The following is a 22,976-nucleotide window of genomic DNA, read 5'->3' as shown; positions in this document are numbered from 1 at the left end:
CTGGACTCGCCGGACAAAATGCATGCCACGGTACAGCAGGTTGGCCCTGAGCTCATCACATTGCAGCAGGAGGTCCCGATGTAAAATAATCCCCTGCGCCCTATTGAGCGCCAGGTGTGGGACAATGGACACTGGGACGTCCCCTAGTTGGTCGCATGCCTGGAGCGCCATCAACTGCGTAGCGGAGGTGGTATTTATTAGAATGGACCCCGAACACATTTTACTAACAGCCTCGATTTCTCCGAAGATATCCTCGATATGCCGTACAAAGAACATGGGCTTGGAGGTGGCGAACGTCCCCCATCAGTCCGAGAACAGACTAAATAGTGGGGGAAGTATTTCGCCCAAGCCGGCGATCCTGTCCTTCCTCGCAGGGAGTGGCCAAGGGGGAAAGGCAGAAGGACCAGAACCAGAGACGGAGACAGAACCTTTCTTCTTAGAAGACGCGGACGAAGAGTGACCTGATGCATGTTGACGTTTCATCTGCAAAACGTCCGCCCCGATACCACCCACTCTGACCAGGGGCTCTCTCCACAGGTGCCTCCCAGCCTCAGCAAGGGCCACCTGGCAGGATGACCATTGCTGGAAGTCCTGATGCCCCAGGTAGACGGGCATCTACTCCTTGGCTTACTTGGAGAGGGTGCAGCTCAGGTATCGGCATACGACCCCTGTGTTGTCAGGGGGCTTAAACCTAGAGGGTATATGACTACCCGACCACAACTGGCTAGCTACCGTGCTGGATTTCGAGTGCCATGGAAAGTCCATCATGATCGAAGGTGCAGATGGGGACGCACTACGGGCATAACCTATGCAACCCATCAGGTGTTTAGGCCCAAATTGATGAACAGTGGGTGCTGTTACGATGATGAGTGTCAAGGTCTTAGTGCACTGAGGACCGGTGATACACCAGGTAAGGTGTACTTCCCCAAAAGGTGCGTACTTCTGTATAATTTTAAAAGTGGAGGTCAAACCCCAATGGGGACCATCACATTGAAGGCCAAAACGGTTGAAACTCCTTTTAGTCGCCTCTTACGACAGGCAGGAATACCTCGTGCCTATTCTTATCACGGACCCGCAGGGGGATATTTGTTGGTGACAGCATGTGTTGGCATATGACTGAAAATAAGGGTTAAGAAAGCTGAATTTAAATCTTATACTGGTTAATGGCTGTAAAATTAATATAAAAAACAAATGACGCATAATGTCCCTAGTACGTTGTTTCTCAAATTTATTGCAAATTAAATGCACCAGTGGCAAGCTGTACATATAACGTTCATGGTGCAACAAAAGTATTTTACTGATTTTCCTATCACGACATGCACTGAAGCTGTCCTGCAGTGTGAGAGTACAGGAAGTGTAGAGGAAAAGAGAAGGAAAATTCATTGTGTAGTAGGATCTAAACCACAAACCTCATCTGCTCTACTAAACGAGGTGTGATCTTTTAGAGAGATTTAAATTTGTCGATATATATGTGTAACAAATGCCACCATGACAAATGGTTTTTGGGTGGGATACCCAGCACTTTAAATAACAGCAGCCTCAGTCTGTTTTCCTATCCCTTTGTCGGACTGTCTGCTAGCTATGCAGTCCATTTCTCTTCAACATAAGCTGTTAACCTCTAGCAAAGTTTGTACTTTTTTGCATTGTTCATCAGCTCACAGAATTTCTGCCATACAACACATTTATCACATTTCCCAGGCATTTATACTGTGTACATGTTGCTGCTCTTCCACTGGCATAGATATTCCAATTATACTCATCTCAGTATTACATACTTCTTGCCGCAACTTGCAAACAGAAAATTGGACATTTAATATTTGTTTTGTGTATTCTTTCATCCCTTGCCTTGGCAATGTCATTGTTTTCTTATCAACAAAAAAAATTAATTTTGTTAACTAGTTTCCACCAGCCCATAGCATTGAGCACAACTTTAACTGGAACATGGCTGTGTCTAGTCATAAGAAATAGTTGATTCCTACTGCTGCTTGGTATGTGTTTCACATTGCTGACTAATACATTTTTCAAGGTGATAGTTGAAGTATTATGGCTACATGACACTGTAAGTAGACAGGTATGTCATTCTGCCTGCAAGGGAGCTCATAGGTGGACTGCACACGTTGAGGAAAAGTTGAGGGGCAGAGAGAAAGGGCAAGGACGAGACAGGCAGAGAGAGTGGGTAAGAAGATGGGAAAATGGTGGGTGAGGAGGAGACAGAAGAGTGACAGGGAGGAGATGGAATGAATGTGGTAGGAGAAGATGGACTAACAGATTGGAATATATACCTACCCTGGTAATACCACGAACTCAGCTGGTTACTAATATACTGCTGATCTCTAGAAAATTCATGATGTATGATTATTTCAATTAGCCAGTGACTTTTCTCATTCTACATGCAATATTAGTGATATGAATGCTGGAAATGTTATCCAGATCATCCCACCCCAAACTTAGTCTGGGATCCTCACTGATACACTCTCTGTGGCAGAATACTCCCAACAGACCTTCAAGAAAATAACAAAGAATATTCGAATTAATACAGCTTGTGCAAATCTGTCCATACAAAGACATAATTTGCTAATCAGCTTTTCTAACTCACATTCCCATGATTCCACCTTGTGGTACATTTCACTGTGCTCTTTGCAGAGACATTGACCGCTCTCTCCTACACTGTATAATTCACAGCACAGCACTTACTGACCCTGACCATCATCTGGAGACCTAGAAATTTGCCTCGAGTTGCGATGTTGTGCTTCTCCCATCCACACACCATTTATCACTCCTCTTCAGCCTTCACCTGCCTATTGTTCCCCGCATTTATCCACTTATCTTGTTCTCACACTCGCAGCTTTAGCTCAAATGAGTTCAGGCATTTGACACCCATTACTGGACAATGTATTCTTTTGACTTCTCCTCCTCCCCAATCATCAGTAGTGTCTTGCACTGGACCAAAGATAATGTCCAAGATTTTTAGCCCGCAAAATTTGTTTTGCATTGCCTGCCTGTGTCACAATCAAGGACCTGGTTCCAGAAAGCAACAGGGTAATTTAATTTAACTCTATACAGAATTACTTTAGGACTGGCAGCTAGATATGAAATAGTGTGGACACATTCAAAGACTGCAGATCATACATTCACTCTATCCCAAGGGATACACCTTCACCACACTGCCAATATACTATGCAAGTGTGGTACAGTTCAGTTTTAGGCAGCTTGCTGTCCTATGGAATTGCTCACTGCACTATGAGTTTCTGTTTGTGTTCATTTTGTACACTAATAGGATTGAAATTTTACCAGTCATTACTGTTATCAGTTCTGGAGTGTGCAGTGCTTAAGAATGTTAAAAGCAACTTCAGCAAATGTTATTCAGTGGATACATCGATATCACTTGTTCAAGGCAATGCTATATAAAACCAAAATCAGTTGAGATAAATGGTTTGTGCATAATCTGCCTACATCATCAACATCTGTTGTTGATAGTGCTCCCAAATAATCTGTTGTTGACGAGAACCTTAAGCTAAAATAAAAGGAGGAAATTATTGGCTTCAGCATATGTAAGTGGAAGTAAGTGAAACATTTAAAAATATGGAGCATATAAATCCAATACCTCTCCATAAACCGCAGTTGCCCACATACAAAAACTGACAGGTTGACAAAAACATACAGGCATAAAATAATTAGGCTGACAAGTTCTCACTGGCACTTCAACCCAACAGAATTGATATGGACCTAAATTGACAATTATGTTGCAAAACAGTGATGAAACAAGTAAAAAAGGTACACTGTCCACAGTTGAGGAACTCAGTAATGAAGCTGTTAGGAAAATTACCAGGGAATGTGTGGTGTATTTACCTGCAGAGCAGATTGTATTTTCATAAATTTTAATTGTTACTAAGAATGCTGTTACTGGAAACTACAGTCAAATGAAGTGCACCTCAGGAATTCAGCACTAATGACATTAACAAGATCTTCATTGTTTCCATCATAATAGTTGCAATTGGAAGGTAGTGAATGATGTTATCACTATTCTTCTTACTTTCATACTTAAATTTCCATACCTCTACCAAAATGGGTACCTTTCTTGCTACAAAGATTTGTAATGTTTGATCAGAAAATGTAATGTCATGTTAACCGTAATTGCTGTGCTGTGTTTCTCTCAACAAAACAGATGACTGATACCTTATCATATGAGCAGAGCATCACACACAATGTTTAATTTAAATTAATCTTATGTTAGACATCTCTGACAGAGTTTGGAGCTGTTGGAAGTAAGATATATTCTAAATATTTTGTTAACACAATTTGGACATTTAAACTTAGTAACAAAGTTTCCCTGTAAGTCAAATTTTCAGGAACATTGAACAATGCATTTTCGAAAATATTCTGCATATAAAATTTAAAATTTATTACCACAAACACATCTCAAATGAGAATGTAGTAAAACTCCTCCAGAATCTATTGATCCCACTTCCACCTTTGTACACTGATTAGTATGCAAATTTGAGTGTGTTCAATGAAATGTCAGAACATGCGAACAGTCAGGGAAGAATTAAGCAACTTCATTTTGCATCTCCATGTGTTCCTGCTCTAGTGTCAATCCCAAAGTAATTGTGAGGAGATTATACATCACATGCCTCAGTTTTAATTTTACTGGAGATTGTGACTTTACACCATCATTTTCACAATTTCAAAGTTACTGATGTACTAATGCTATAGTGCTTTACATTCAGCTGTCGCTTGTACCCATGTGTCAACAGTTCTCAATGGTGGCAAACATGAAATTCAGTATGAAGTGGCACACACTGCATTACTCCGGAAGGAAGAACCACCACATCTGTTTCCTCGGATAATGCTCTACAGACTTTCATACATGCTACAGACAACCTTTTTAGCTCTGGAATTTGCCACGGCTGTGCCAAGCACAGATTCTCTCATTCAATATATCACTGTTAATTTCTCAAGTATTATGTTGAATGCACTTGGACAACGACAACGATGTTTTTCAACACACTCGCAGTGCTGTGCAATCATTGTCTGTGAGTACTGTGATCTTTAAGAAATGGATTCCTTATTCTCTCATAATCTCTCCCAAATGTGTCTCATAATAAATGTGTGATTATAGTCCATATCCCTGCCTATTAATATCTGATTCTTTGTACACCTACATCTACGCTAGACTAGTCACCTAATGGTGCATGCCAGAGGGTACTTCTGATACCACTACATCCATTACTTCACCATTTTCTATTCTATTTGAAGGTAGTGTTTGGAGAGAACAATTGCCAGGAAGCATCTATATTAGCTCTAATGCTTCCTATTTTGTTGCTACAATTACTTTGCAAGATATACCCCTCAAAAAAGCACTTCTTTATCTACTAGTTTAGAGCTGCCAGTGCTTGATGAGGTTCCACAAGTGACTACATAACAAGATTAACTACACCCCATTTAAAGTTCCTTTATGATATGTGTAATAGTAGCATTTTCCCCAAGTGAGAAGGAAACACATCTGACTAGTTCACTACCTTATGTCTTAACATTTATGCTATCATCCTGTCCCTTCTTTTCATCAGCATTTTCCGTACATTTCTTTCCTCGACTGTTCTGCTGAGGACTCCATATTCCCTCTAAGTTCACTTAATTTTCAGCAGCATTCTCTAATCCCATATCTGAAATGTGAGAGTTCTGTTCTTTTTCATTTTCCAATCACATCTACCCAGTAAAAATTCTAATACTCACCGCAACTGAACTTAGTCCACAGAGCTTGATACTGTTACAAAAAATAGATTTCTATTAAGTATTACTAATTTTTGTAAATAGCATTAAATTTAACTGTTGGCTTTCCCAGCGTAAACTGTTCATGAAGGTTTCTCCGGTCTCCAGCCGGGTGGTAGCATTGATATCTTGCAATGTTTTTGACAAAAAAGTAGATGAATGACACCAGAGCCATGATCAATTTGACTGGAAAAGAACTGGCTGCTGCCACAATGGCAGTCCTCAGGAAAGGACTGAATTTTGCCCCCATCCCCAGAACATAACTTGAAATGAGACATTATCAGTGGCGTGGAAGGCTTCCCAAGGAGGAAGCAGAGGAAGTCACATGGGAAACTTCCAGAATAATCGACAGGTTTCAATTGCCTAAAAATAACGTATCTGCGGAAGAACGAGCAGCTCTTTGGACCCTTTGAGATGACCGTGAAATAACGATCCTACCAGCAGACAAATGGAATGCTACAGTGCTATTAAGCACTGCCGAGTACCAGCAGAAAACCTGCTGCAACAAGATGAGGCCTACAAGAGGCTGAAGACGGATCCAACCCCGACGATAAGTAGAAAGACGATAGCCCTGCTTAAGAAATCTGACTTACCTGAGCCAATGAAGAAGCACCTATACCCCAGAGCACCAGCAATACTAAGCCTCTATGGACTCCCTAAAATCCATAAGGAAGGGGTAGCTCTGGACCAATTGTGGACAACTCTCACTGTTACGGACTTGCTAAACGCCTAGAAACACTGCTCAAACCCCTTGTGGGGGACTGCAGCCACCATGTGAGAAACTCAGCCAAATTCGTAGAAATACTGAGGGACATATGACTACAAATGGAGGACCTACTCGTTAGCTTCAATGTGACGTCGCTTTTCACAAAAGAACCCCTTCAACACTCCTTGGCAGTTTTAGCCCAGCACTTTGACCCACAAACAGTCAGGCTCTTCAAACAAGCACTAACAACCACCTGCTTTCAGTGCCATGGGGAATTCTTCAAACAGATCGATGGTGTGGCCATGGGCTCCCCACAGGCTCCTGTGATTGCAAACCTCTATATAGAACATTTCGAGGTGGTGGCCCTTCAAACTGCCAGACAGAAACCAAAGCACTCTTCGGCTATGTCATTGACACTTCTGTCATATGCAGACATGGCAAACAGGTGCTAGATGAATTTCTGCAACACCTCAACAGCATCCATCCGAAGATCAAATTTACAATGAAAATGGAAGAAAATGACTGGCTCCCCATCCTTGATATTTTAATTAAGAGGAAGGCAGATGGTTCACTAGGCCATGCAGTACACAGGAAGAAGACACACAGACCTATACCTTCGTGCAACAAGCTGCCACCATCCAGCACAAAGACAAACAGTACTGACCATCCTGGTACATAGGGTGCATGCCATCTGTGACAAAGACAGCCTACCATCTGAGCATTAACACCTGAGGGAAGTCTTTTACCAAAACGGCTACAGTCAAACACAGATTAACAGAGCACTTCACTTCAAAGGAAGAAGGAAGCAGTGAGAACCCCAGAAAAAGATGACGAAGAAGAATCAGACCGTCTCGCATTCCATCCGTACACGGTTCCGCTCCCGGTCAAAATTGCACAACTTTTGGGCAAATACAATATCAAAAGCATTCTCCGACCACCATCAAAGACCAGGGAGCTCCTAGGTTCTACCAAAGATCCGCTGAACCTTAACACACCAGGAGTATATATAGCATACCATGCGAATGCTGAAAACAATACATTGGGCAAACACAGCACTGTATATCTAAATGCTTCGGAGATCATATCAGATGTGTGCGACTAGGCCACACTGAAAAATCAGCCACAGCAGAACACACCTTCAACTTCAAAAACACGAAAGTACTGTGCTGAACTTCTGGCTTCTGGGAAAGCATTATCAAACAATCCATAGAAATAAGGATTCACGACAATCTGGTCAACAGATATAATGGATAGAAACTCAGCGCACCATGGAACCCTGCGATAGTGGCAATCCATCGGGAGCACGACCGTCAACGCCCTCCGCTGTGGACACAGACATAATGCTTACACCGATAACCGAATGCAGCCACCATCCCCAAAACTGCAGCCACCCGAGGTCTAGTGAAGGGGGATGCTGGCACATATAAATAGCCCACTCCCCACGAATCTCGACACTACGCCAGAAGATGGGTAATACGACTTCCTGAAACATCGCATGAAATCAATGCTACCATGTGGCTAGAGATCTGACAAACCTTCGTCAGCATTAAATTTAGTACACTATGATGATAGTTAATCAAACTAATATGGAATTTCACAGACTAAATTTAATGCTGTTTACAAAAATTCTTGCTATCACGTTTTCTCTCTGCAAGCAGTTTGGGATAAGCAGTGTTCCATTACACTGTAAATTTATGCCATACATACTGGATAAACCCATTGTCTTTACACAGAGCCAACACAATTCCAATAATGCAGTTTGTTTTTCATTAAATACTTCAGCAAAAAGAAATAGTATGACAAACACAATACTTGTCTGATAACATACTGCTTACAGTTGATTGCTTTACCTCTTACATCTTACATCTTTTCTATTATAGAACTCTGACAGAGACAAATTGATAGCTGCTGCAAGGAAGTCATCTTTGGTACATTTGTTCCAAGAATGAATTTGAGGCATTCATTATTTACATGTACAACAAAATTACCGTGGGTTACAGTTAATAAACTTATGTTTCCTGCAAGTTTCATTCAAATACCATTACACAACAGAACAATATACCTACAGTCAATTGAAATTCTATAAACATTCTGGGGGAGTGCAAATATACTAGGTTTTAATGTTTCATCATTTATGATCACTAAAATATACTGCATCCAATGCATCTCATGATATTCATACAGTACTTCATGCACAATACATCACTGATGTGAAAACTTACATCACGCTCAATGCCATCCTCCTGTTTCAGTTCTAGGTCTTGCTTTATATGGAGACTAGGCATTAAAATCTTTAGCGCACCTTCAAGAAACTGAAAAAAGAAAGAATGGCATATTCAAAGCTTCTGTCCCTTGCACTTGATTGGTGGTTACACATCATGTGGGGCTAAAAACCTATTGGTCACATGTATTCACTTACTGGCATTAGGTAACAAGAAACTGTGTCACGTTAAATAAGATTTACTTTCATCCCAATTGATCCACACATTTGAAATCAAGACTCTATTTAATTTGGAGATAGACACATCAGACATCAACCAAACAACAAATCATTTCATCCTTGCCAAGCAGCTACTTTCATTACACACACACACACACACACACACACACACACACACACACACACACACACACTATTATTTTTCTCAACTAAAATTTTGCTCATTTTGCAAGGGAGACATGTTATTGTGGGTAGTTGGCTCAAAGAAAATTGCACTAATGCAATACAATTTTATTTCATGGAAAAAATTACACACGCCATGTAAAATATCATGGTAATTTTCTCCTTTTCACCAGTACCACTGTCATCCCATTTCATTCATTATTTAAACATTTAAATAGTGTGCCACCATTGTAATTTGATTTAGGCAACTCTGCCAGGGATGGTTCCAGTCACCAGCATTGACGTAAGGCACTGAGCATGTCAGGATTTGCGTAAGCAGGCAGACATTTCTGGGTATCATTAAGCAAATCATACTATGTGACAAATTTTAGAATTTCTACTGTTTTACTGCAACATTTATTTATTATTGTGAGGAACTGAATAAATTTATCTGCACAGAAATGCACTGTATTTACTAATGAATGGAAGATGTTGATTACTCACAGTGTTTATGTAGGTGCCAACATGAATTATTATTATTATTATTATTATTATTATTATTATGATATTTGCAATTGCATGACTTGAGAAATTCCAGTAACATTACTAAACTGAACTGTGTGCTGTATGAATGAAGCCAAATAGAGAACCTTTCGCGTTTGAAGTGTGCAGGAGTAGGGAAAACTGGTCAATTGCCTGCAAAATGCTTGGTGAAGTGTGATGTGGTCAATGGCTTCAAGCTTGCAATACAATTCTATTGAGCTCTCCACTCTATTTATAAGTCAAAGATCAACTGCAAGCTCTCTTATTACATGTAAAATACTGGTTCAGATGCTAACTCCTTTATAAAGTAAAACATAAAATTTTACAAAACAAAAGGTAGTTTTATGTAACCTAAGCTTTCTGTTATAGTATCTGATTAGCTTTAAATTCTATTCCTCTACCCTGCTATTTTTACTGTGTAATGCAAATATTCACTTTTTGTTTCCTTTTTAGACATTGGACCTGATATTACTAATATTTATTGGAAGTCAGAACTATGACTTGTTCAAATGGAATTCAAATTGAATCACTTGACACATCACAATAGCATTTCTTGATTTTTATTTTGGAATTTAAGTTAATTTTATTTTTGGATGGTTCCAGTCCTTCCTGCCCCCTTTCAGCCTATTTCAATCAATATATTACAAATAGAATCTGCAATAAAACAGAACTGGCCATTTATGAGAAACTCCAAATATCATTTGGGCATTTGAATGTATCCATTACAATCGGCTGACAGCAGAACTTTCAATTACATGAAACGTAATTTGGTTCATATGACATTATAATTATGACATAGGGGTCTTTAGACACCACAGAATAATGTCACAAACCACCACAATAAGGAAACTACTGTTGACAGTAGTGTGGAGTGAGTCATGGCACCATGTAGATGACTGCATCAAGTACATGTCTTGACAGCTACAGGTTTGAAGAAGGTACTTTGGTTTTGCCCAGTGTGAATGTGGAAACACTTATGCAGCAAGCTAGTTAAAATGCTTCTCACTACTATTTTGCACATGGAAGCCATGTAAGTTCTTTGCAAACTTCTTTTCATTTATAAAGTTAAAAAACACCTCAGACAGGAAATGAAGTTATGCATCTGCAACCCTGGAGGAAAATATGACAATCCAAGATAAGCTGGTACAACTTTTTCATGGGCCATCCCCTCTCCAACCCCTAAGTGTATATTGGTAACACCTGTTGCAGGCTGTAATGGGAAGTTATGATGGCTGAAAAGCCGATTTATGTAGCCAATGACATATTTTTAATTCAATGGAGAGACAAACACAGTGTTTGATCTAACAACTACCTTGACATATCAGATGTTAGAGTGGGATCAAAGTGAATGTTCAGGGAAAAAGCCTGTTTGCAGTGACCAAACAAAATAAACATGTAACAATGTAAAACTGGGTTTTCATGAATTATTTTTGCACTCTTCTTTCCGATATTGATTTGTATCCAACAGGGCTGTGGACAAAGACAGGATATAAGGGGAAAGTGTCAGTTTTGAGGCTAACCTAAACCCGAGGGAAGGCTATATATCAAGTCTGCCACAACATAGATTCATCTCTGAGAGAAAGCTGTTAATAGTATTTGAAGAGAGGCAGTGAAACACTGCTCTACACCCCAATACAAGAACCTCTTGTAAGCAGCAGAAGAACACAAAGATACGACTATGCAGACAATACCACTCACCAAAACCAGGATTTATATCAGATAAAATTAATAAACTTTCAAAATCAAAGTTGCACATGTGTTCTGTATACACACTTATATGATTATATTACATTAACAGAATTGACAACATGTATCAAAAGCGTGCTGTGAAGTAAAGGCCATCCACAACATGATTAGTTTGTATGTTAATGGCAGGACTGAGATGGTTAACAGCTGTGCATTGTCTATGATGTAATATCCTTCCATTGGCTGCCAACAAACCGGTCCAGAGACATGACAGAAATATCTACTTTTTACCATAAACTAGTGCCGTACGTGGAGCACTGTTTGTGAAGTTTAGCTAATAAACCTGTCCACAGGAGTTGTTGACTTGAGGAACTATGTTATTAATGGGGACACACAAAACTATTTCAAGGTAACGTATGTCCATCTAAAGTACCTGCACTTATCAGGTCTCCATGGCAAGGACTAAGGAATGACAGAAGCCCCTGGTTCCAGTCAAGATGCCACAGGCTCATAAGCTTTCCAGTGTTCTAGACTTCGCTGGTTTGTCTTCAGTCAAAAGGAAAGGGAGGGTACTGGCTCCATGATCTGCAGAGTACTGTTGATTGGACACCCAAACCAATGCAACTCGCTTATTTGGGCCTGAAGAATGCCTCACTGCAGCATCCAACCAAGCAGTGAGGGGTTGCTCTTCACTGTGAAATTCAGTGTCAGAACAGTGAGACTCAGACACACAGCAGCACTGTGTAGTGATACACACCACTACGAAGTAATGTGGTGACACATACCACTGTGGAGAAGTTGATGCATATCCCTACATCATGTTTCCAATAAATGATACTAGCATCTCTGAGTTATTTATGTAACAAGATTAGAAAAATAAAATAACGTTTTTAGGATAAAAGTACAGGGAATAAGATGCATGTCGAGATCTTGTGTTCTCCAAAGTTCCATCTGAGATGTGGTATTCCAATGGTGAGTTTGAGTAATGTATAGTACAATTACTGGAATTTCTGATCCACATGTTACGGAAACTTTTTGTTAATAAATGCCCAAAAATTATTCAGCATTTTTCTGCAATCATCAGTGAGTACTTTTATTCAGCTACATGTTTCAAGATCTCATAACAATTTATGTCTTTTCAGTATTACCCAATTTTTGTATATTTCTAGTTTATATATGATCCTCTATATCTTTCTACGTACTGATAGATTATCATCTGCAACTAAATTATGTTCCCGTGAGTTTGGTTGGCTAATCACCAAATCTCTACCTATGAAGCAATTTTGTTGCACCACAAAATTTCATGTCCATTTTGTAGAACTCCACTCACAAGCTATAATTCTTTTCTTTACTGAGAACAATGTTTATATTCCTGTATCACTATTTATAATCACTTGGGTTTGACACTAAGTTGGAACTTCTCTCTCTCCTCTGCCTGTGCCACAGTGAAGGCTCCAATAAGTATATTTTTTGATTTTATGATGATCTCAGCTCCCTATTTTCTGACCTGTGTTATTCAGTGGAAGATGATAGGGTACCTCTGCAAAGCCCATGAGGGCACTATGGTCAATAAGGAACTAAACAAGTAGCAGGTTATATGCAGAACACATTTTTTAGATTATAAAACCACCCCTAAAGACAATAAGCAGGTAAATGCAGATCTAAGTGTGGGTCACCTAATTTTGGTACTCAGGAAAATACATCTCAAATGTCACCAAAACTAATGCAAACCCAATGTAAAAGTGAAGCTTTCAACAACTTGGAGGTAGTTGTGTGATTGGATTGAAGAGTTCCTAGGTAACAGAACACATCACGTCATTCTCAATGGAGAGAAGTCTTCAGAAGTAAGAGCGATTTCAGGTGTGCCACAGGGGAGTGTTGTAGGACTGTTGCTTTTTCACAATATACATAAATGACCTTGTGGATAACATGGGAAGATCCCTGAGGCTTTTTGCGGATGATATTGTAGTATATCGAGAGGTTCTAACAATGGAAAATTGCACTGAAATGCGGGAGGATGTGCAACGAATTGATGCATGGTGCAGGGAATGGCAATTGAATCTCAATGTAGACAAGTGAAATGTGCTGCGAATACATAGAAGATCCTTTATCATTGAGCTACAATATAGCAGGTCAGCAACTGGAAGCAGTTAATTCCATAAATTATCTGGGAGTAGGCATTAGGTGTGATTTAAAATGGAATGACCAGATAAAATTGATCGTCGGTAAAACAGATGCCAGACAGATTCATTGGAAGAATCCTAAGGAAATGCAGTCCAAAATCAAAGTAGGTAGGTTACAAGACACTTGTTCGCCCACTGCTTGAATACTGCTCACCGGCGTAGGATCCGTACCAGATAGGGTTGATAGAAGAGATAGAGAAAATCCAACGGAGAGCAGCATGCTTCGTTACAGGATCATTTAGTAATCGCGCAAGCGTTACGGAGATTATAGATAAACTTCAGTGGAAGACTCTGCAAGAGAGATGCTCAGTAGCTCGGTACGGGCTTTTGTTGATGTTTCGAGAACATATATTCAGGAGGAGTCAAGCAGTAAGTTGCTTCCTCCTATGTATATCTCGTGAAGAGACCATGGGGATAGTATTAGAGAGATTAGAGCCCACACAGAGGCATACCGACTATCTTTCTTTCCACGAACAATACTAGACTGGAATAGAAGGGAGACCTGATAGAGTTACTCAAAGTACCCTCCACCACACACCATCATGTGGATTGAGGAGTATGGATGTAGAAGTAGAAGTAGTTATTAACATCTTAGTGCTCTATTAGGCATTGTCTTACTGGATGTGGTATGCCACTGGCTGCCTCCAACTTCTGAACTCACTGACATAGTAAGTTACATGAAGACCTAGAGCTTCACACTGGAATGGAAACTGTCATTTTCCACATAGAAAAAGTGACAGATGATGCTTGGGACTGAACTCAAAACATTGAATTTGTAGCCTCACACCCATTCAAGAAGCAATCCTCGTACTCTTAGAAAAGTATGTAAGCATTCAAGACAAGATCCAGAGTTTCATTAACTAACAGTGGCATTATACACACAATGCTGGAAGGAAAACTAGAAATGATTAGCTACAAAATCTGATATTCCATACAGAGGACCCATTAGAAAGATGCACCACATAATGCAGGCAGTAATAGCTTTATTATCATGAAAAATCAGTACTGTAGAATGAAATAAATCTGCATTTATCTCATTGCATGTTACTGAAATTTGAAATCTGCATAAAGATAAGTATCAAATGTGAGGAAAAAATAATTTTAAAGTGTCAAATGTGATGTGGGAAAAAAAAGAACATTTGAGTTCCAACATCCACCCATCATAGTAGACTAATGCTTAAGATATAGTCAGGTAAATATTGTATACAATCGAATTTCTCTATCATACTGTAGTGACAGGATATATATACTTCTCAGCTACATAACTGAAGATGCATGCCTTTAGATGGGGAGAAAGATGTGGAGGAAAATTACATCAATAAAGTACAACATGAGGTTGGTCAAATATAGACAACATGAGCCATGTCATTTTATCAGAAGCTGTCCAACCATTTCCTTGAAGAAATTTAGAGAATCCATGGAAAATGTAGACCTAAATTTCCAGAGGACAATCTGAACTCATTCATCTCAATCACATCCTGTGACATTAGCACAGCTGTGAGAACAAAAAATCCTGTGAAAATCTACAAAACATGTTTTCCAAAACATTAGCCTGTGCAATTGTTTAGAAAACACACACAACAGGAAAATATTTATTCTGTTAGCAATAAACATGCCCAAAATAATAAATTCTCTAAATACAGATATTGGAACATGAGCACTGGACTACTGAAGCATCACAGATTGCTACTGTTAAAAACAAATTCTGAAACATAGGAACATACTTCTGCCTAACAAACCTGGTAAGGTGATCAAACATGATGTAACAGCCAATACACCCAGTATGGGGAATGTTGTGGAATAGGGTGAGGACCTGCAGATGTTAACAACATTACATAGTTACATGACAGCAGAGATCTGTACAGCAAATTCAAATGAAGCTAAATCCCCTGAATCCCCTTGGCCAACCAGAAGTTGAACATATGAGACCCACCAAGACAGCCTATATAAGAAGTCTTCCATTAATTTATAAGCAAGATCATATCTTGCAAAACATGAAACAAAAAACGAAAACCCCAGAACTTCTGAACAAAAATGTTAGAAAAGGGATCAAAGACAACTCTACAAAGGGAAGTTGACAATGATGCATGTGGTAGCAAAACAGATGACAGTAACAGAAAACTCATATTTACAATGCTTTGCCATAGAAAGTTTCTCCATTAAAGAACACAAAAATGTATTTCACATTTTTGGCTGCAGCATGGATACTAAAATGACAGATACATAATTGACTAAGGTGGGGACTGGAGGGAGAAGGAAAAACCAAACTTTTTCTACACAGTAGACCACTAGACCTGAAGTGGCAGCCATCAGATTAAATAAGACAAGTGGATCTTGCAGAACAACCTCTGGCAATTGAAGTGTTACTTTATGGAACAGTGGCTTTTCATGGGAATAGAAAAATGCACAGGTCATTTCAGTTTGTAAGAAGAGACACAGGAAACATGTTTGGAGCTAAAGACCTGAACAGAAGATAATTTTGTTCCCCTATATGATTTTGGAAAGAAAACAGTTCCTCTGCAAGAGTAAAAATGGATCCTACAGTCATTGATCAATTAAAATCAGTTGCTCTAGTCACTCACAATTCTGCTGCAATGCAGTCAGCCAATACAATTTTGAATACCAGATAAATTATGCTGATCAGAAACATTCACAATTTGATCCAATGGCTGCCTAATATTAGCGAATTGTCTATGAAACAGACGTAAAAATTTATTTTGGCTGCACTGATGAGTTAAACCTGGATTTCTTGCATTTTATGGGCTGTCACCTTAACCATTATGGACACATCCCTGCAATAATAAGAACTTGACTGAAAATGGTATCTTGCAAATCATCCTCTTCAATTTCCTTCAGATTTAGAGTATTTGGAGTTCAGTGCTGGAACATCAATTTCCTAAACCAGCACTATGCAGTTACCAAACAACTACAAAAATTTGACTTTGATGATCACAAGATTTCTGAGTGCTGTCAACTAAAAAATATTTCCTAATTATTAACACAATTGCTGGTAATTGAGACTATAGCACAAAAGTGCCTTAATGAAAAAGCTGCTGGTTTGAATCTTCTAGTCGGAATTACTAATTTTTGAAAACTTCCATGTCTACTAACAACTTGCAAATTTAACAAATACTGAATTGTAACGGTTTAGTAAAAATTACATTTTTTCAACATTCGACATATTAAAACCAAATTTTTGATACATTTCTGTGAGATTTCTTTACTTTCAATTTGATGCTCTCCATTTTTGTACCAAACTGTAATTTTTCAACAATACTTGCATTTTTATGTAACTTTTACTTAAAAATAATTTTAATAAAGTATGATTCAGCATGATATAAAATTAACATTCGTTTTACATATGGAATGTAAATAAAACTAAAAGAACTGGTAGCGATTAGTGTTATCTGAACCACCAATTTTATGGTTTTTATACTGTTATCCTATGCACTCAGCTACAGACAACTATATAATAAATTTTTTATACTTACCAGCACTAACAAATCACCCAACTGCCAAATGCATTTCTTGTTTCTACTTCTATGGAGAACTGTGTCATACTGCTTTACAAAATTATTGGCTGGTCGCTGACCTTAAAATCCTGAACCTAAGATGAAAATCTATGAGGACATGCAAGTGGCATCCCCTTGGCAGCCCTGGAGGCATGCTTGGTTAGGGTAATTTTTAAAGTAACTGGTCCTGAAACCAGGAGTTACAGCCACAAATCTGAGACATAGCAACAGTTTTCATCTGTGGGTTTGTATGTGTACCAATGCAGTCTCACAGAATTGTTATTTGTGTTCATACAGATAATGAAGTAATTCTACAAATACAACTTGACCAGAAGAAGGGATCGGTTGGTAGGACATGTTCTGAGGCATCAAGGGATCACCAATTTAGTATTGGAGGGCAGCGTGGAGGGTAAAAATCGTAGAGGGAGACCAAGAGATGAATACATTAAGCAGATTCAGAAGGATGTAGGTTGCAGTAGGTACTGGGAGATGAAGAAGCTTGCACAGGATAGAGTAGCATGGAGAGCTGCATCAAACCAGTCTCAGGACTGAAGACCACAACAACAACAACAACATGCTAAGACTATTTCTTCTGCTCCAAGACAGCACTTTAAACAATAGTGCACAGCCCCCACACCAAATGAACCATGGACACTGCCAAGGTAGGTTTGCTGGCATGTCAACCATACTGAAAACAGGTAGGTGCAAACACGAATAAGTATTATCTGAGGAGAAATCAAGCTAACACATGGTTCCTCAAGAGAGGCAAAAGCCTTTTCAGCAGTTGCAGGAGCAATGGTCTGTATGATCAACTGACCTGGCCTTGTAGCATTAACCAATTTCCTGTGCCAATACTGCAAGTAGATGAAAGCAAAGGGAAACCGCAGCTATGTTTGTTTTCTTCTTCTCAAGAGCATGCAGCTCTACTGTACAAAATTATCTTAGGCAAAATATTCTGGAAGTAAAATAATCCCCCATTCAGATCTACAGGTGGAGGCTATTAAGTAGGATGTTATCAGGAAAAGCAGGCCAGGCAGTCTATATGTCTGAGTGTGGAGTATTACATACCTTAGTAGGGTAAGTATATATCACTAGGGGTAAGATAGATACTGCCCACAGGAAAATTAGAGAGACCTTTAGAGAAATGAGAAGCACTTGGATGAATATCAAGAGCTCAGACAGAAAACCAGTTCTAAGCAAAGAAGAGAAAGCAGAAATGTGGAAGGATTATATAGAGTGTCTATAGAAGGGCGATGTACTGGAGGGCAATATATGGAAATACAGCAGGATGTAGATGAAGATGAAATGGGAGAAATTATACTGTGTGACAAGTCTGACAAAGCCATGAAAGACCCAAGTCGAAACAAGGCCCTGCAAGTATACAACATTCCATTAGAACTACTGATAGCCTTTGAAGAGCCAAACCTGACAGAACTCTACTATGTGGTGAGTAGGATGTAAGAGATAGGTGAAATACCCTCAGACTTCAAGAAGAATATAATAATTCCAATCCCAAAGAAAGAAGGTGTTGACAGACGCGAAAATTACCAAACTATCAGTTGGGTAAGTCATGGCTGCAAAATACTAAAATGAATACATTACAGATGAATGGACAAAACCGGTAGAAACTGACCTTGGGAAAAATCAGTTTGGATTCCATAGAAATGTTTGAAAACATGAGGCAATACTGACCCTACAACCTGTCTTAGAACACAGATTAAGGAAAGGCAAACCTATATTTATAGCATTTGTAGACTTAGAGAAACCTTTTGACAATGTTGACTTGAATACTCTCTATCAAATTCTGAAGGTTTCAGAGGTCAAACACAGGGAAAAAAAGGCTATTTACAATTTGTACAGTAACCAGATGGCAGTTGTAAGAGTCAAAGGGCATGAAAGGGACAGAACGGTTGGGAAGGGAGTGAGACAGGGTTGTAGCCTATCCCTGATGGTATTGAATCTGTATACTGAGCAAGCAGTTCAGAAAACAAAAGAAAAATTTGAAGCAGAAATTGAAATCCATGGAGAAGAAATGAAAACTTTGAGGTTCGCTGATTACATTTTAATTCTGTCATAGACAGTGTCTTGAAAGGAGAATAGAAGATGAACACCAACAAAAGGAAAATGAGGATAATGGAATGTAGTTGAATTAAATTAGTGATGCTGAGGGATTAAGATTAGGAAATGAGACACAAAGTAGTACATGAGTTTTCCTATTTGGGGAGCAAAATAACTGATGATGTTCAAAGTACACAGGATATAAAATGTAGGGTGGCAATGGCAAGTAATGCTTTTCTTGAGAAGACAAATTTGTTAAGATTGAGTATAGATTTAAGTGTCAGGAAGTCTTTTCTGAAAGTATTTGTATGGAGTGCAGTCTTGTATGGAAGTGGACGACATGGACGACAAACAGTTTAAACAAGAAGAGAATAGAAGCAAACATCAAACAATGGAAAATCCAGGATGGAATGTAACAATACCAGAGAAGGAAAGTTGCTACTCACCATATAGCAGAGATGCCGAGTCGCGATAGGCACAATAAAAAGATTCACACAATTAAGGCTTTCAGCCATTAAGGCCTTTGTCAGCAGTAGACACGTGCACCCTTGCACGCACGCTCGCACACTCACACACTCACACGATCGCAGTCTCAGAGAGCTGAGACCACAGCTTGGCAGTGTGGTCTCGGCTCTCTGCACGTACATGCGTGTGTGCACGTGTGTGCACGTGTGTGCGTGCATGTGTGTGCGTGTGTGTGTGCGTGTGTGTGTGCAAGAGAATAGAAGCTTTTGAAATGTGGTGCTGCTGAAGATTAGATGGGGAGGTACTGAATAGAATTGGGGTGATGATGAATTTATGGCACAACTTGACTAGAAGAAGGGATTGGTTGGTAGGACATGTTCTGAGGCATCAATGGATCCCCAACTTAGTATAGGAGGGCTGTGTGGAGGGTAAAAGTCAAAGAGGGAGACCAAGAGATGAATACACTAAGCAGATTCAGAAGGACGTAGACTGCAGTACATACTTTGAGATGAAGAAACTTGCACAGGATAGGGTAGTATGGAGAGTTGCACGAAACCAGTCTCTGGACTGAAAACAACAACAACAGCCTAGGAAGGTTAGAGACTTTAAATAGGAAATTGGATAGGTTGTATTCAGTTTTAGTATGAACTGAAGTGCAGTGGCAGAAAGGACAGGACTTCTGGTCAGGCCAGTACAGGATTATCAACAAAACATCAAATAGGGGTCATGCAGGGAGAGCCCTAGTAATAAGCAAGAAAATAGGCACTTGAGTAAGCTAATATCAACAGCAATGTCACTGAATTACCATAGCTGAAATAGGCATGAAGAAAATACAACAGTGGTAGATATTTGTATGGCAACCAGACCAGCAGATGGAATAGTAAAAAGTTTGATGAGTAATTATTCAATAGCTAAGGAAGATGACAGCCAATTCTAGAAGATAATTAAATTCAATTGTAGGAATAGGATGTAAAATAGTAAAGAGAACATCCAATGGCACAAATTACTGAAAGGGGGAAGCCGCCTGGTAGAATTTTGCACATTGCATGAATTAGTCACTGCAAACACTTTTTTCAAGTATCATGAAAGAAGCTTGTGTATGTGGAATAACATGGAGAAACCAAAAGGTTTCAAACAGATTATGTAATGTCAAAAACAAAGATTTCGAAACAGGAATGTAAACTACAAAACATTTCCAGGGCTAGATGTGGACTCTGGCTAGAGTTGCTTTTATTAACTGCAGAGTAACGTTGAAGAAATGGTAAAAGTAGAATTTAAGTACATGGGATTTGGATAAACTTACATGAACCAAAACTCATTGATGGTTTGACAATGAGCATTGGGCAACAAGTGATAAATAGAGGTAAGTATACACTGGGTGATGAATAGGCAGCTTTGAGATGAAACAGTGAAGGCAGGAGGAAACATAGGTAAAAAGTTAGGCCTAGTAGGAATACCTTCACAACTCATGAGATACTGAATTTAATTGATGAGAAGAGAAAATACAAACATGTAGCTATTTAAGCAGACAAAAGGGAATACAGACATTACTGGAATGATGTTGACAGAACATGCAATATGGCTAAACAAGAATGGTTGTAAGGCAAAGGGGAACGAACTTGCGCAAGAAAGGGGAAAGGAAGTAGTTGTAGACAAGACTGTAAATATCATAATATGACCAGAATTTGATACAGCACTAAATGAGCGAAGTAGTAACAAGGCCATTGCAGTTGATGACATTCCCTCAGAATTATTGGGATACATGGGAATGCCATCCATGACAAAATTATTCCACTTTTGTGCAAGATATGAGATAGTTGACGCACAGTCATACATCAACCAAAATGTAATAATTCAAATTTGAAGAAAGGCAGGTGCTAACAACTGTGAATATTATCAGATTAATATGACATGTTTGCAAGAATGGAAAAGCTTTTAGAGGGTTAACCTTACATAAGATCACTTTGGGTACCAGAAACATGTAACACAAGGCAATACTGCTACTATGACTTACCTTAGAAGATGAGTTAAATGAAAACAAAATTGTGTTTACAGCTTTTGCAGATTTACTGAAATGCTTTTGAGAATGTGGAGTTCACTGCACTCTTTGGAATTTGGGCAGCAGCAGAATAAATAGACAGGAAACAAAAGTTTGTTTGCAACTTTCATAGAAACCAGGCACCAGTTGTAAGACTTTAAAGACATGGAAGGGAAGCATTGAGCAGGAAATGAGACAGGCTTGTAGCCTACATCTGATATGCATTCTGTACGACGAAGACACGAAGGAAATATGGAAAAAAGTAAAGCAAACTGTGTGTTTACCAATGACAATGTAATTCTATCAAACAAAACAGGCATCTTGAAACTCTCAATGAAGGGATGTGTGGGCGGTAAAACTCTGAAGAGTAAAATTGGATAGCATCACTAAAGGAGATTGTATGACAAACATCAATAAAAGCAATGGAATCTAGCTGAAATATATCAGGCAATGTTGAGTTTCGACTACAAAATGAGACATTAAAAGTAGTAGACAACTTTCGCTATTTGGGCATCAAAGTAACTGACAATGGCCGAAGTACGAAAGAATAAAGTGAAGACTAGCAATATCAATGAACATGTGCCTAATAAAGAGGACTGTTCACATCTAATATAAATTTAAGTGTTAGGAAGTCTTTTCTGAAGATATTAGCATTGCAGCCCTGTATGGAAGTCAAACATAAATGATAGGCAATTCAGACAAGATGAGAATGGAAGCATCTGAAATGTGATACAGAAGAATGCTGAAGATTTGATGGGTACACAAAACAGCAAATGAGGGAGGAACATAGGGACCAATTTCACTAACACAAGGAACCTGTTAATAGCACAAATTCTGAGGCTTTTAGGGATAGTAAAGTTGGTAATGGAGGCATATGTGAGGGTAAAAAGTGTAGAGGGATACTATGGCTTCAAGGCAAGAAGCAAGCTCAAATGGATGTAGGAGGTGACAGTCATCAGAGATTAAGAGGTTTGTGGAGGGTAGTCTAGCATGGGCAAATGCATAAAGCCAATCTATATTATATTCACCAAAATTGAGCCATAACATAACACTGCTTAATTTCATACAGTCACACAAATTCTAGAATTATCTGTTGGTTCACTTGCTCATCGATTTAAAAAATCTGCCAAGAGTTCTTTTAAGAAGACAATTTTAGATATATTACAAAAAATTGTCACATATTTTAAGTCTATGACACTTCTAAACAATAAATGACTCATTCTTTTCAGAGTGGCCTTCTCAGTGACAGTCAGTAAGGTGCATTTCAATGGTAGTGATCTAAAAGTTATATGAATGATCAGTGACAAGAAATTTGAAAATTTATTAGCATCTTGCACTTCATTTTCCTAGGCTGCTACTTTGAATCATATTTCCTACTCCCATAATCTTTATTTACTTATCGGTAACTATTTTA

At 38.9% G+C, this 22,976-nt stretch overlaps 1 protein-coding gene across 6 annotated transcripts in view; it reads right to left on the bottom strand.

Annotated features, from left to right (window-relative positions):
* Positions 1–22,976, bottom strand: part of LOC124554185 (zinc finger protein 723-like) — a 97,858-nt gene that overhangs the window by 66,303 nt on the left and 8,579 nt on the right. For 5 of the 6 annotated variants that reach the window (XM_047128254.1, XM_047128255.1, XM_047128258.1 and 2 more), the window contains exon 4: positions 8,698–8,787. The exons of the other annotated variant lie outside the window; for it this stretch is intronic. In XM_047128254.1, the coding sequence (XP_046984210.1) occupies positions 8,698–8,787 (90 nt within the window). The remainder of the gene's footprint in view (positions 1–8,697; positions 8,788–22,976) is intronic. 6 annotated transcript variants of the gene reach the window in all.

Source organism: Schistocerca americana, chromosome 11 (genome assembly GCF_021461395.2).
Source record: "Schistocerca americana isolate TAMUIC-IGC-003095 chromosome 11, iqSchAmer2.1, whole genome shotgun sequence".
In the NCBI taxonomy this organism is placed as follows: Eukaryota; Metazoa; Arthropoda; class Insecta; order Orthoptera; family Acrididae; genus Schistocerca; species Schistocerca americana.
This window is presented reverse-complemented; position numbering and strand designations above follow the sequence as displayed.